General features: G+C 44.1%; 1 protein-coding gene across 1 annotated transcript in view; it reads left to right on the top strand.

Moving 5' to 3' along the window:
- dph1 (diphthamide biosynthesis 1) overlaps positions 1-16,738 on the top strand; it is a 579,143-nt gene that overhangs the window by 310,886 nt on the left and 251,519 nt on the right. The window contains exon 5 of the mRNA XM_043718169.1: positions 10,428-10,549. Coding sequence (XP_043574104.1) covers positions 10,428-10,549 — 122 coding nt within the window. The remainder of the gene's footprint in view (positions 1-10,427; positions 10,550-16,738) is intronic.

Genomic DNA, 16,738 nt, shown 5'->3' with positions numbered 1-16,738 from the left:
ACACACACACACACACACACACAGAGCAAAGGAGGGACATGTGCACACACAGCGAGGAAGGGACGCAACACACAGTTGTGAGCGACATACAAACAAACACAGTGAAGGGGGTTACCCACAGACACACAAGGGAGAAACACGTGCACACACACACACACACGTACACACACACACACAGAGTGAGGGTGGAACCACACACACACACACACAGAGCGAGGGAGGGACACACACACACAGATACAGTGAGGGGGGACATGTGCACACACACAGCGAGGGAAGGTCATGCACACACACACACACAGCGAGGGAGGAATGGACACACACACACACACACACAGATACAGCAAAGGGGTATACGCACACACACACAATGAGGGGGACCTGCATACTCACAGCGTGGGAGGGAGACACACTTACACACAGAGGGAGAGACACGCACGTAAACACACACACAGAGCGAGGGAGTGATACGCACACACACAGCGAGAGAGAGAAACATACACACAACGCGATGGATTGACACACATTCAAACAGTGAGTGAGGGACATGCAGTGAAGGGGGAAATATAAACACATGCAGTGAGGATGTGACACGTACACACAAACAGTGAGGAAGGGACACTCACATACATACACACACACAGCAAGCGAGGGACATGCTGAGACACACAGCGAGGGAGTGAAGCGCGCACACACAGCGAGGGAGGGACGCGCATATACAAAGCGAGGGAGGGACAAGCACACCCAGCACAGACACCCCCACGCTCCCACACCCAGCATAGACACCTCCACATCCCCACACCCAGCACAGACCCCTCCACACCCCAACACAGGCACAGTCTCACATGCAGCACAGATAACCCCACACACACCCACACAGCCCCATGTGTATGCGCAGACCTGCTTCTCTGCACAACCACTTCCTTGCATGCACACCTCCTTGCACACAGACATGCTTCTATACCCACCACCTTGCATGAACACATCCTTGCATATTCACCTGTTTGCATGCACACGTACTTCAATGCACACACATTTTCGCGCACACAGAACCTTGCAAACACACACACACAGCCATGGTTGCATACTTTCTTTTGTGCACACCTACTTACACAGACATCCTTGCACAAGCATCTCTGTCTGGAAGCCTCCATGTGCACACATGCTTCATCACAAGGTATTGATCTTGTTTGAGGATAACCTTTAGGACATTGTGGTTTAGAGTGAGAATGGGCGATTGCTTCTCAGTCTTAGAAAGGCAGGCAGGCAGGTAGTGCAGGAGTTTCTGAAATCCAACTCACCTAATGGCTGGTTTTCTTTTTGGATACAGGTGAGGGCAATGGTTTGTCAGAGAAATGTAGCAAGAGCTAAACTTGTGGCACCACAAGTGGTTTAATGCCTAGGTGAGGCAGGAGAAGAATGAAAGGGCACTTGTGATCAATGATTCAGTAGATGTGCAAACGGCAGGGACAGGCATTTCTGAGGCTATAGACATGGCTCCAGTATGTTACCTTCCTGGTCTACAGGCACAGAGTGATAGCAGGACAGTTCTTTGAGGCTGGGTAAAGAAGGATTGTGGCCCATGTTGACATCAAAGGTATAGGTAGAAACAGGGATGAGATCCTGAAAGTAAAAATTAGGGAGCTAGGTGGGAGACTGAAATGTAGGCCTCTCAAGGAGAAACCTCAGGATCACTCTTAGTCCCACAGGCTGCTGAGTATAGAAACAGGAAGAATGAGAGAGTGGTCACGTGACTGGATAAATGACTCAGAGGAGAGGACTTTCGATTTCTGGTTGGAGCTAAGAAAAAATTCTGGTCAACGACCAACTCTGAAGTTCAGCCTGGAGGTACAGCAAGGAGAAGGTGAGGACTGCAGATGTTGGAGATCCCAGTGGTGATGAAATCAAATGGGATGTTGGCCTTCATAGCGAGAGGATTTGAGTTGTCACAAAGCTAGTCATTTATTTTTCTAAAAGCTGTTCCTTGGCTCAAGGAGACTCTGTCCTTCATTTTTTTCAGAGGGGTAATATACCTGGCTGGGCTCCGATCAATCTGGTTTGGTACAGAGATGAAAAGGATTTTGAGAGGCCTTTTATTTATATGTAAACAGATAAGACTTCAGGCCAAAGCGGTCATGTTTTAGAAGTGACCTGTAGAATGAAAGGAAAGTGGTCAGCTCTCTAGCTGAGCTGTTTAATTCAGTCCAGAGAGAGTTGGGAAGTTCAGCAGTGGACTGTGTGAACAGGCTTTTTCTCTTACTGCCCTTCTAACTTCATCCTGTAAGCATCCGTCCCATTTTTTATACTGTTCTTCAAAAGGGTTTACTTATTGGGACTGTTGTGTATATTCGGAACAGCATAATTAGATCTAGTTTAGATAGGAGAAAGTGAGGACTGCAGATGCTGGAGATCAGAGTTTAAAAATGTGTTGCTGGAAAAGCGCACCAGGTCAGGCAGCATCAAAGAAGGGCTTATGCTCGATACGTCGATTCTCCTGTTCCTTTGATGCTGCCTGACCTGCTGAGCTTTTCCAGCAACACATTTTTAAGCTCTAGTTTAGATAGACTGAGTTTTGTAGGGATTCTTTATTCTGTTCTTTGTGTTTCATTGTGTAATTTTGTGAATAAATTTCTGTCTGTTTTAAAACCTAGTAGCCACCCTAGCTAGCTTACTCCAGTTAATTTTCACTGTACACTTACCGAAACAATTGCAAAGTTATGGTCTGGGTTGCTTGCTCAGGAATGGTTTGAGTGGTCTGGCCTCGTCCATAACAGAGTACAGGAGCAGGGATGTCTTGCTGCAATTGTACAGGCCTTGGTGAAACCACACCTGGAGTTATTGTGTATAGTTGTAATTTCCTTATCCAAGGAAGGATGTTCTGGCAATGGCGGGAGTGTATTGAAGGTTTTCCACACTGATTCCTGGGTTGGCAGGACTGATGTATGAAGAAAGACTGGATCAGTTCGGTTTATGTTCACTAGTCTTTCAAAGAATGAGGGGAATCTCATTGAAACGTATAAAATTCTAATAGGACTAGACAGGTTAATACAGGAAGGATTTTCCTAAGTATGGGAAAGTCCAGAACCAGACGTTACAGTCTAAGGAGAAGAGGTAGATCATTTAGGCGAGGAAATTGAGAGGTATTCCTTCATCCAGAGAATGGAGAGCCTGTGGAATTCTCCGCTGCAGAAAACAGTTGAATCTTTTCTAGAAGGAGTTAGATATAGTTCTTAGGGCTAAAAAGATCAAAGGGTATGGGGAGAAAGTGCAAATAGGAAGCTGAGTTGGATGATCAGCCATGGTCATGTTGAATGGTGGAGCAAGCTTGAAGGGCCGAATGGCCTACTCCTGCTCCATTTTCTACGGCTCCCCAGAACTAGTGCCAAGTGTCCCTTGATTCAGACCCAATTTATTCCACACCAATTTTTGATCTAAGCATTCATCTCTCCAATCCTATTTGGGTGGCACAATGGCTCAGTGGTTAGCTCTGCTGCCTCACAGCGCCAGGGTCCCGGGTTCAATTCTTGCCTCGGGTAACTGTCTGTGTGGAGTTTGCACATTCTCCTTGTATCTGCACGGGTTTCCTCCGGGTGTTTCGGCTACCTCCCACACTCCAAAGATGTGCAGGTTAGGTGAATTGGCCATGCTAAATTGCCCATAATGTTAGGTGCATTAGTTAGCGGTAAATACAGGGTAGGGGAACGGGTGTAGGTGGGTTACTCTTCGGAGGGTCAATGTGGACTTGTTGGGCCAAAGGGCCTGATTTCATACTGTAGTGAATCTAAAAATCTAAAATCATATGCCAATTTGCATGTGGCTCAGATAATCTTTCAGCACTACTTAATTTTGTGGTTCTGCCTTTTCCTTTAGCTCCGACCTGCTCCTAATCCCTCAACTGAATCTCTTTTCTAGCCCTACCTTTGTCATTGGTACCTACGTGTACCACAATAACTGGATCCTTCTCCTCCATTCAAATTCCACTCCAGCCCAGAAGTAGTGTCCTTAACTCTGGCACCAGGTAGGTAACACAGCCTCTGTCTTTGCTGCAGAGAACAGAATCAATTTCCATTCCCTGTCACTACGACATTTCTGTCTGCCCACTGGAATGCACTCAGTATCAAGTGTTTCAGTTAATTTGCTTATCCATCCTGCCACCTATGTCCTCATTCATAAGCAAGATTCTCGTCCCTCTTAGGCAAGGGATTTGGCTGAGGTTCCTCCTCGGCTAAGTTCTGGACCTGCCTCACACACAGTCACACCCTCCTGTCCCTGACCATGGATCACATTTGATGTAATTACGCTAAAGGGTGTGTGTGACTAGCTGCTGAAACACAGTGCCCAGGTATCTCCCCATCTCCTTGATGTGTTGCAGTGTCCACAGCTCGGAGACAAGTTCATCGACTCAGAGCCAAACGTTCTTTGAGCAGCCAGCACTTGCTGCAAGACATGGTAGGTCACTGTGGATCACACATGCTTCTATCAGCTCCCACAGACTTTAGCTGCAATACATCATTGCCCATCCAACTCTGTTCTGTTTAATTAATTCATTTTGATGTTAAGTATTTTAAAAGTGAATTTCTTAACTGTACTCTTCAGCTATAATAATACCTCCTGTCTAAGCCATTCAGCCAATCGAAAGAGATACCTACGTGTATCTGTTTACCTGTATTATCACACTTAGTTTGTGACGGGTAAAAACAGTTTGAAGGAGCTCCCTGGTTTTTATCTCACACCACTGCTGCCTTTTTCATACAGCTTCACTTTCCTGGTCAGCTTCACAATGATGCCGACCTACTGCACACTCCTCCCAGTTTGGCGGCAGTGTTCTGGCCTGTACTGAGGATTGGTTCACACACAGAAAACAGAGAGTCAGGATTAATTAGATTTTTTTCATGTTGGAAAGATGTAACCAGTAGAGTGCCACAATGGTCATTGCTGGGGACTCAATTATTTACTATCTGTGACTTGGAGGTGGGGGCAGAATATAATGTATCCACATTTTCTGATGATACAGAAGTGCGTGGCAAAGGGCATGTTGTGTTGAGGTCACAACAATGGGATGTGGATAAATTGAGTGAGTGGGCAAAAACTTAGGAGATGGAGTTTAAAATGAAGGAAAGTGTAAGGCAGGAAGAATCAAAAGGCAAACTATTATGTAAATTGAAAAAGATTCCAGAAAAGGTGCAGAACACTGGGACCTGAGTGTTCTTGTGAATAGAACACAAAAAGTTAACACGTGGACGCAACAAGCAGTTCAGCAGGCAACTGAAATTTTGACCTTTATTGTGAGGGGATGGAGTTTTAAAAACAGGGAAGGTTTGTAACAACTGTGTTAGTGATGCTATACCTGATGTGCTTTGTACACTTTTGGTCCCCGCATTTAAGAAAAGATGCACTAGTATTGGGGGCAGATCAAGATTCATTCGGCTGACTCCTGGGATGAAGGGATTGACTAATCAAGAGCAGCGAAACAGGGTTAGGCCTTTATTTAGTAGAGACTAGGAGAATGAGGATGATCTTATTGAAAGAAAATTTTGGGAGGACTGACAGGGTAGATGTTGAGAGGATGTTTCCAACTAGGGGACATAGTTACAGAATAAGGGAACACTCATTTAAAACTGAGATATGAAGGAATTTCTTCTCCCTGAGAGTAGTAAATGTCTGGAATTCTCTACCTAGGGCAGTAATGCAGGTTAAATCACTGAAAGTAGTGAAAAATAGATTTCTGAAATATTGGGGAGTTAAAGCTATGACGGGCTAGGACGAAAGAAGAGGCCTGAAGCAGATCAGCCATAATCTTATAGAATGGTGGGGCAGGCTTAAGGGGCTGAATGGCCTATTACCACTCCTATTTCTTATACTCTTATGTCAGTTGTTGTAAAGACCTATCAGGTTCGCCAGTGTAGTTCCAGGAAGGGTTTCTGCAGTCCTTACCCAATCTGGCCAACATGTGACTCCAGATCCATAGCAATGTGGTTGACTCTTAAAAATAAACCCAAAAGAGACTGAGTCAGAGCCAGGGTCTGACCCCATTAGAATCTTGAGCAGGACACTGGATACTCAGCTAAGATTATGTGAGATTGATGGAAGTCTAATGCAATCTCCAACACTGACCGTTCCAGAACCGTTACCATCTCCAACCTTACCAGGCCATTGAGATGATCCAAGCACACTGTTTTCCCACAGGCCACAGGTCTGCATTGCCTCCCTGCTCCAGCCAGTAGTTGATTTAATGTGCATACAACAGTTAATGTTTTGGGGTCATGAATCACCATCACTGCAGCTAGTGGAATTTAAATTTGGTTAATACAGTCTGGAATTTGAAAGCCTGAATTTAACCCCTTAATCCTTTTTTTCAGATGAGACTCAGGTTTCTTTATTTAAATATTTATTCATTTATGCAAACCTTACAATAAAATAACTTTTTATGCTATTTCTAGAGATAACAAGTTTTCAATCGAAAGGTTACACATTTATTCACCAATATCTCTATCCATCTGTATTCACATTGTCTACATTTCAGGCTAGTACGCATGATTATAATATCCAATCATATAACATGTTCACATCTTCTGCCTGTAAGTGTGTACTTATGATTATTAGAAATCATATATTGTCCCTTGTCCCCCTGTCAAATTGAAAACTAATCTCAGAATTGTGACTTTGAAACTATCATTGATTAGAATAGAATAGTATTTTAATGTCACTTGTATTTAGGAAAATGTAGTGAAAAGTGTATAAGTCTCCATACTCTGGCATCATTTTAATTACAGAAAATATGTAAAGAAATAATTAAGACAAAGTTCATCAGAAGGCCAACTATTCAAAAATTCAGCAGGAGCTGGGGAATGTAGATTGGGAACAGCTGTTTGAAGGGAAATCCGCATTCGATATGTGGGAGGCTTTGAAAGAGAGGTTGATTAGAGTTCAGGAGAGGTATGTTTTTGAGAAAATGAGGGATAGAAATGGCAAGATTCGGGAACCATGGATGACAGGTGAAATTGTGAGACCAGCTAAGACTAAAAAGGATGCGTATACAAGGTCTAGGCGACTAAAAACAGACAAAGCTTTGGAAGAATGTCAGGAATGTAGGACCAATCTGAAATGAGGAATTAAGAGGGCTAAAAGGAGTCATGAGATATCCTTAGCGAACAGGGTTAAGGAAAACCCCAAAGCCTTTTATTCATATACAAGGAACAAGAGGGTAAGGAGGGAAAGGGTTGGCCCACTCAAGGACAAAGGAGAAAAGGTGTGCATGGAGTCAGAGAAAATGGCAAGATTCTTAATGAGTACTTTACATCGGTATTCACCGAGGAGAGAGACGTGGCCGATGTTGAGGTAAGGGATGGATCTTTAATTACTATAGGTCAAGGCGGCATAAGGAGGGAGGAAGTGTTGTGTATTCTAAAAGGCATTAAGGTGGACAAGTCGCCAGGTCTGGATGGGACCTATCCCAAGTTACTGAGGGGAGCGAAAGAGGACATAGCTGGGGCCTTAACAGATATCTTTGAAGCATCCTTGAACACGGGGGATGTCCCAGAGGACTGGAGAATTGCTGATGTTGTCCCTTTGTTTAAGAAGGGTGGCAGGGATAATCCAGGTAATTACAGACCTGTGAACCTGACGTCAATGGTAGGGAAGCTACTGGAGAAGATGCTAAGGGATAGGATATATACCCATTTGGAAGAAAATTGGCTTATCATGGTTTTCGCAGCATGGTTTTGTGCAGGGAAGGTCATGTTTTACAAACCAATAGAATTCTTTGAAGAGGTGACAAAGTTGATTGATGAGGAAAGGGATGTAGATGTTATATACATGGACTTTAGTAAGGCATTTGATAAAGTTCCCCATGGTAGGCTGATGAAGAAGGTGAAGTTGCATGGGGTCCAAGGTATTCTAGCTAGATGGATAGAGAACTGGATGGGCAACAGGAGACAGAGAGTAGAAGTGGAAGGGAACTTCTCAATATGGAGACCTGTGATTAGTGGTGTCCCGCAGGGATCCATGCTGGGACCACTATTGTTTGTGATATACATAAATGATTTGGAGGAAGGTGTAGGTTGTCTCATTAACAAGTTTGCAGATGACACTAAAACACTAAGGCGTAGCAGATCATGAAGGGGACTGTCAGAGAATACAGCAGAATATAGATAGATTGGAGAGTTGGACAGAAAAATGGTAGGTGGAGTTCAATCTGGGCAAATGCGAGGTGATGCATTTTGGAAGATGCAATTCAAGAGTGAACTACACAGTAAATGGAAATGTCCTGCAGAAAATTCATGTACCAGAGAGATCTGGGTGTTCAAGTCCATTGTTCCCTGAATGTGGCATCGCAGGTCAGTAGAGTGGTCAAGAAGGCATACGGCACGCTTTACTTCATTGGAAAAGTTATCCAGTACAAGAGTTGGCGGGTCATGTTGCAGTTGTATAGGCCTTTGGTTGGGCCACATTTCGAATACTGCGTACATTTCTGGTCACCACATTATCCAAAGGATGTGGATGCTTTGGAGAGTGTGCAGAGGAGGTTCACCAGGATGTTGCCTGGAATGGAGGGTGCTGCCTATGAGGAGAGAGGATGAGGAGATTAGGATTATTTTCATTGGAAAGAAGGTGGTTGAGGGGGGACCTGATTGAAGCTTGCAAAATCATGAGAGGTATAGACAGGGTAGATAGCAAGAAACTTTTTCCCAGAGTGTGGGACTCAATTACTAGGGGTCATGAGTTCAAAGTGAGAGGGAAAAAGTTCAGAGGAGATATATGTGGAAAGTTCTTCATGCAGACGGTGTAGAGTGCCTGGAATGAGTTACCAGTGGAGGTGGTAGGGGCGGGAATGATAGCATCATTTGAGATGTATCTAGACAGATACATATCCTTAGAAAATAGGCGGCAGGTTTAGATTAGATTCCCGACAGTGTGGAAAGAGGCCCTTCAACCCAACCAGTCCACACCGACCCTCTGAAGAATAACCCACCCAGGCCCATTTCCCTCTGACTAACGCACATAACACTATGGACAATTTAGCATGGCTAATTCACCTGATCTGCACATCTTTGGACTGTGGGAGGAAACCGGAGCACCCGGAGGAAACCCTCACAGACACGGGGAGAATGTGCAAACTCACACAGACAGTGGCCCAAGGCTGGAATTGAACCTGGGACCCTGGTGCTGTGAGGCTGCAGTGCTAATCACTGAGCCACCGAGCCACCCCCAAATAGATAGAGGATCTGGATCTGGATCGGCACAGGCTTGGAGGGCCGAAGGGCCTGTTCCTGTGCTGTAAGATACTTTGTTCTTTTGTATGTTCCTTTTATGTCGCCTGGGTTTCTGAGGGGACTCTGGGACGCCGCTGCCAAAGCCATTACTGAGGCTGCCATGGCAAGGCGGAATGGACCAAATCAACAATGGCTCCACCTCATCACAGCCGCAAGGATTTGTGGGCTGGACCCCGCAGACTACCATCACAAAGCTACCACATTGTCGCCATAGCGAGGAGGAATGGACTGGGCCCACCAAATCACCACCACTGAAACCATCGCATTGTCACCATAACGAGGAGGAACGGACTGGACCCACCAAATCACCACCACTGAAACCATCGCATTGTCACCATAGCGGGGAGGAACAGACTGAATCCATCACACCGCTGCTGCTGCAACAGCCTGCCACAACCGCCTTCATCCACCGTAACCATAGAAAGAAGTTAAGATGAAGTTTGATGTGAAACATAAATGAAGAAATAAAACAAAAGAAAGAAGGCTGCAGCTGCCCTGGTGATCGGGAGCAGAGAGGCTCAGAAACCCGCACACTCCTGACCTGCCATTGCAATCTTCAACTCGTCATCATAACCCATCCCTAATTTAGGAAAGGAATCTTCAGGGGAGGAAATCTGCCATCTTTACCTGCTCTGGTCTTTCTGTGACTCCAGACTCAACAATGTGATTGACTTTTACCCATCCCCTGAAATGTCCTGACCAAGCTACTCCGTTCAAGGGCGATTAGAGAAGGGCAATAAAAGAAAATCTAAAGTTTTTTTTAGCCCTGTCTGCTGATAGCACCTTAAATATAAAGACATCGTAAAAGTGCCCTGCGTCGCTATCAACAGCAGTTTTATTGAAGAAGAATCCTCTCGCACTTTAATGATCATTAAGTGAGGCGTTACTGAAGGGTGACGAGAAAAATAAAGAATTGCTTCCTAATTAGCTGTAAAATTTAGGGAATAACAAGTGCAATGCTGGAAGCAGTCCCTGGGTGTTATGGCAATTGGCATTGATGACCCATTTTCAGCTACTCCCAGCAGGAAAGGGCTAATGAGGTTTGACTGTAACTTGTCTCTCGTTCGATGGCTAATCTGTCACTAGCTCTCAAATCCTGTTTGCCTTCCACTGTCTTTTTTAATGTCTGCCTGACTCTCTCCCTTCTTTCTGTAGTGCACCAGCCAGGAACTGCGATCGGAATACGATGTCTGTGTCCCGCAGTGTAAGCCGCTGTCGCCGGGTGAAATTCTGGGGTGTACCTCACCACACATTGAGAAGCCCGTCAGGGCTATCATGTGAGTACTGTCTGCGCTGCTTCTGTACCAGGTGTGCAGCAACTTCCAACAACAAATGTTCACAAGGAGCCAATTTTCAGTTCCTTCAGGTTTCTTCCAGTTCTTATGTGGAAGTGCTAGGAGAGGCTAGGATTGCTCACCTTCTGGGTGAGAAGGTGAATGAGGGGTTTAATCAAGATTCTCAATATGATAATGGTTTGGATGGAGTAAAGAGGGAGACACTCTTCCTAGCAGAGGGAGAGTCTGTAAGCAGTTGATGGAGATTTAAGGTGATGTTTCATTTTTGTTTGCGATAGTGTGGCTAGGCCAGCATTTATTGCCCATCTCTAATTTCTCTGGAGGAGGTGTTGTTGAGCTGCCTTCTTGAACTAAGCACTCGCACCAGAACAGACCAGGTTCTGAGGAAGGGTCGCTGGACCCGAAATGTTAACTCTGATTTCTCGCCACAGTTGCTGCCAGACCTCCTGAGCTTTTCCAGCAATTTCTGTTTGTTTAACAGAATAGACCAGTTGGGCTGAATGGCCTATTTCTGTGTGGAAAAGGCTTTGTGATATAATGCTAATGACTAGTCTTGGATTTCTTTGGGGAAAGGGTTAAACACACCCATGTAATCAAATGAACGGGCGGTGTGTCTGCTGTTGAACGTCTCCTCAGTAGCATGAGGGTCATTAAATGATACAATATACAATAATTAATCTTGCTGTCAGTTAGCATAATATTACACGGTGTTTGGCTCTTCAATTATAACCCGCAGAGGCTCTTGTACCACAGTACAGAATTCGAACGTTGCAAGGTTTGCTATTTCATTTGATTAATTGTCTGATACTCGATGAGTTTGACTTATTTCTGCTGTTGGTCTCTGAGGATTAATATCAGGCGCCACTGGGAAGATGTGCAAGTATTAATTGGGCATTGTCATCTGTGCGACCAATTTCTGGTCTCGCCACATAAAGTATCAGCAATAGATACTGGAGCATTATTCATTAAGTTTTGGATTCCTCCCTTTGCTAAACCACACTTGCTTGGTCACATTATCCTCGTCAGTGTTGACCACACACCTGTTTTGGCAGTGCTTTGATATTTCTTCATGAATGTGAGTGTTTTTGGCCAGGCTGGCAGTTTTTTATTTCCTGACCCTGATGCCCCTTGAGAAGGGTGACCCAGCTTTGTGTCAACTGATTGTCTTCCTTCAGAGAGTAGGTAAGAGACAGTATTTTGATTTGGTTGGCAGATTCTTTTCTTTAAAGGATATATGATAGTAAGATATAGGAGTAGAATTCGGTCCATCGATTTCACTCTGCCTTTCGATCGTGGCCTATACATTTCTCAACCCCATTCTCCTGACTTCTCCCCATGACCTTTAATCCACTTACCAATTATGAATCTATCTTTCTCTGTCTTAAATACACTCAATGACTTGGCCTCCACAGCCCTATGCAGCAATGAGTTCCACAGAGTTACTACCCTGTGGCTGAAGTAATTCCTCTTCATCTCAGTTCTGAAGAATCATCCCTTTATCAGTGAACTGAATGGGATCCTCCTGCAATTCTGTGATTATAGGGTCACTGCTAGATTTTTGTTCCGGATATATTTCACTTCCTTTGTGGCCTTGGTGGGTCCCGAACTCCTGGATTGACTCTCACCCACTTAGCCATCCCCTGGGGGAAGATAGGATGAGGGGTGTGGTGCAGAATTGGGTACCATGCATGTTCACTGCTGTCGATTGTATTCAGTAGTGATGAGAAGCTGTGAGCTCGTGGGCCAATTGCAGCACCGATTGATGGCTACTTAGCAGCCAGCTCCCACTACTCCTGGGTTTGTACCCGTGGTGGAGAGGGGATTAGGGTGTGAGTGTGTCAACACAGGACGGTGGTGTAGAGGGTGGTTGTGTATCTTCTTTTTCAGTACCCTGTGTCCATCTGCATTCTCTGGCCCCAAGTTAATCCCCAGTCCCCTTGCCTTTTCATTCATCACGTGCCCCAACATCCCTGTTGTTTCCAGACTTGGCCCCCCATGAGACCCTAAGTTAGCCTTTAGCCCAACTCCTGGCACGTCGTCTTTAAGGGCTGGCTGCAGTCCCAGTGGTGGCTACTGCTTCTAGTGGTGCTGCTAGGTCAAGAGCTGTTTTCTTGACCAAAGATAGGCTGTCCCCTCCAATGGGGGCAGAAGGCCCATCTTTAGCCAATGAATACTCAAAAGCTGTCTAATGACAATAGAGGTAAGTCAGTCAAGTGTAGGGGAATTGCCCCAAACTTCACTCCCTAAATATACCTGTATTTCTCAACCTTGAAAGCAAACAATTAACAGATGATCCTATTCATAATTGTTATAGTTTTTCAAAAACAACAATGGCAGTATATTTAAAATGGCCAAATTGTAATTTAAGATTAATCCCCATGGCATTTTTCACACATGATTAGACAGTGGTAGTGAAATTCAAACCCACTAGATCACAGAAACTGCACAACAAAAGGAGCCCACTGGGCCCATCACTGATGTTATGGTGCTAGACATTTCAACTGGACTTGCAAAACCCAAATCAAAACATCTACTTTTAAATGTGATTCCACAGCTTGTCAGCATTTGATGAACAATCAGATTGTGCTAATATTGGCACTAACAACCAACTTAAAATATTCAGTTTAGCTTATAAAATTGTCCATTTAAACTTGCTAAGCGCCTACATTCATTCACAGGTGCCTGTTCTCTGCAAACAAACAAATAACGATCAAGCCTTAGGCCTTTTGAATTAACTAGGAGCTTAGTGAGGCCCTTTGTTTCCTGTTGTTTTCTCTGTGGCAATACGTGAACTAATTAGTGTCAGCGTGCAAGTGATTGATATCCTTTTCTTCAATGATATAAATTGTTATGATCGTTTGAAATTTGCCATTCTTGCATTTGTCCTGATGATTGCAAGACGAAAGGTTTTGATAACATGCCTTTGCTTTCGAAAATATTCAGTATTTCGCCTATCAAGCGACTGTTCAACCATTGTAATCTTCAGCACAGACTGATCTGAAGTTTTGGTTACAGCTTTTAATGCTTTTTATCATGGAGACAGCGAACAGACAGACTGACCTTGAAATCTTTGCTCCATTTTGATTCTCACATCTCTGTATTCGTGAATTGGATTTTCAGGCCATGTTTGGAATGGGCCAAACTATGTTGTACAGAAACCATTCCGTGACTCTGGATTTCTGGTGAAACCTCATTGTTTACTGGTGGTTCATGAAAAGTCTAATGTAATTGTGTAACATCCTGCCATGACCCTGAGATTGTGTAAGAAAGAGGAACTTTGTAGGGGAGCTGTTGTTGTGTGGATTGGTTTGGAAGAATCAGTTTGGATTTGTTGAGGGACCTTCTGAAGAAGGGCTAATGCCCGAAACGTCGATTCTCCTGTTCCCTAGATGCTGCCTGACCTGCTGCGCTTTTCCAGCAACACATTTCCATCTCTGATCTCCAGCATCTGCAGACCTCACTTTCTCCTGAGGGACAATCAAGTCTCACTAACTGACTGGAGCTTTCTGAAAAGGTAGCAGGGAGGGGAAGGCTTGCATGGACTTCAAAAAGTACCACACAGCAAACCTTTCAGGGTAGGTATAGATCATGATCAAAAGGAATGATGGCAGTATAAATACTTACAAAAGGAGAGAGCTGTGCATTTTTGAGAAGAGATTGCAATCAGAGCTTCTTCAGAAAAGTAGAGCAGTTCTCCAGTTGTGACAATGAGCAGGGTAAAGAGGGCTAATCCCAGCAGCTGGAAAAGTTGGCTCAGGAGTGGAGTGAGAGATGGAAATGTCGGAAATGGAGCAGGGGAAGGAAGAATCGAGTCCCGGTAAGTGTCAGGGTCTGGGGAAGTTTAGATAGTGGTGTGTGAATAATATGTAGGGTCTGTTATTCAGGAATTGCACCATGTATTTTATCATTTAGCATTTCCTAAGTAATAATTTATTTAATTTCATCAGAACTGTCTGAATTTTTTGATTTTAATGGAAATGTTCAGTGTATTCTGGGTGAATGGAGAATAGCCTTGTGGAATCTTCAGTTTCCTGGACAATTCCCTCAGGGCCTGTTGCAATGGTGATTCCACAAGGTTCCAAAACACAACTCCCAGCCATACTGCAATAATGAGTAGCCATTGTCAAATCTGACTGTGGGATGATCCAGTTAATGAGTCATTTTCAGATTGGAAGAAACTTTTTTATGAAGTTCCCCAGGTGTCGATCAAATCTTTCTTTTCGTGATGTAGATCTTGTTGAGAAGGGGACAACTTTAAAATTTGAGTTTGACACAAAACTTGGGCGAGTTGTAAACTGTGAGGAAAACAGAGTAGAACGCCAAAGGAGATGACAGATGAAGTTCAATGTGGAGAAGATTTAGGTGAGGTTTTAGTACAGAGCGCCTGGAGTGTCAGAACAAACTTAATGCTACCATTCTAAATGGTGTGTAGGAGAAGATAGGTCTGGGTGTTTGTGTACATAAGTCATCAAAGCTGATAGGACAGGTAGAAAGAACTGCTAACACAGTATTCTAGCTTCATAACTAGGGTTGTAGAGTACAAGGGCAGAGCAGTTACGATGCACTTGAATAAGACACGGGTTAGACCGTAGCTGGGGCATTGTGTACAGTTTTGGACACCACACTATAGGAAGGATGTGAGTGTATTGGAGGGAATTCATGAGAGGTTTCTGAGTCTGGTTCCAGGAATGAGGATCGATTGGAGAAGGGGTGATTGTTCTCCTAGGAGAGGAGAAGGTCATGAGAAGATTTGATGGAAATGATAAAATTTTTGAGGGTCTGCACGGAATTGAGAAGAAGAAGCTGTTCCCACTTAGAAAGGGATTTTGGAACATAGGGCACAATTTTAAAGCATTTTGCAAATGAGGCAAATGTGAAGGGAGAAAACACTTTGTCACTCAGTGAGTGTTTAGGATGTGGAATGCACTGCCTGGAATTGTGGTGGAGGCATGTTCCATTGAGGCATTCAGGAGGGCATTAGATAACTATTTAATCAGACTCCGTGTGCAGGGTACAGGGGAATGATACAAAGCTAAAGTGCTTAGAAAGCTGGTGCAAACAAGTTGGACCGAGTGGCCTTATTCTGTAATGGTTCTGTGAATCAGAGGGTGGCAAATCTTTAGCATTCGGTACCCCAGAAGGCAGTAGAGACTCTGTCATCGAGTATGTTCAAGACAGATATTTATATCTAGAAATTTATCAAAGACATCAAGAGCTAAGGGGATAATGCAGGAAAATGGTATTGAGATAGAAGGTTAATTACAGTCTAATTAAATAGCAGAGCAACCTAGAGGGACTGAATGGCCTGATCCTGCTCCTTATTCTGATATTCCTTAAGAATGGAGCAGCTATTACTGTTGAGACCACCCGCAGTCTCCCTGTGAATGATCCCTGTTACTGTACAATAAACTCATTAGAACATTGATTCTTAACGAACCAAAGCCCCTCAGCACACACACCCATTCACTCCTTGTATAGTATCTCAATGAACTGCTCTCTGTCTGGAATCTCAATGGACTAGACCTGATCCTGTTCATTCCCCAGAAAGAATGCCAATGAATCCGTTCACTTCCAATGTGGAGATAGTCAATGCACAAACTCTTTTTCTGTAGAATTTTACCCCGTTTATTTCCAAATGAGCTCCTCCCAACCTGTGCTGTCAAATCCTGTCGACACCATCCTCATCCTTTCTACTTAAATGCATTGGCGTTGTTCGCTTCACCGATTTCACTTTGTCGTGAGTCCTGGGTGGTGGTTATGTCGTGGTAAGGCCAGTCATCCAGAGGCTTGGACTAATGCTCAATGACATTGGTTCCATTCCCAACTGGGCCTTAAAATCAGTTAATACATCTGAAATGAAAAGCTGGTCTGAGTAACAGTGACCATGATGTGATCATTGATTGTGCAAACCCATCTGATTCATTAATATCCTTACCTGTCCTGCTCCTCATGACTTCAGACCCACAGCTATGTGCTTGAGTCTTAACTACCCTCAGAAATAGTCTGAATTTAAAGATGGGCGGCACATGATAATGTTGCCAGTGACACCAACATCCCATAAAATTAACATTTTAACCACTTTCTGGGCAAAGAGTTTACTCCCAAATCTCTTGTTAAATTTATTCATAACTGCCTTGAATTTATGGCTTTGCTTTCCTCCAAATACTCTCT

This window comes from Chiloscyllium plagiosum, chromosome 28 (genome assembly GCF_004010195.1).
Source record: "Chiloscyllium plagiosum isolate BGI_BamShark_2017 chromosome 28, ASM401019v2, whole genome shotgun sequence".
Classification (NCBI taxonomy): Eukaryota; Metazoa; Chordata; class Chondrichthyes; order Orectolobiformes; family Hemiscylliidae; genus Chiloscyllium; species Chiloscyllium plagiosum.
Note: the sequence above shows the minus strand (reverse complement) of the source record. Positions and strands in the feature narration are given on the sequence as shown.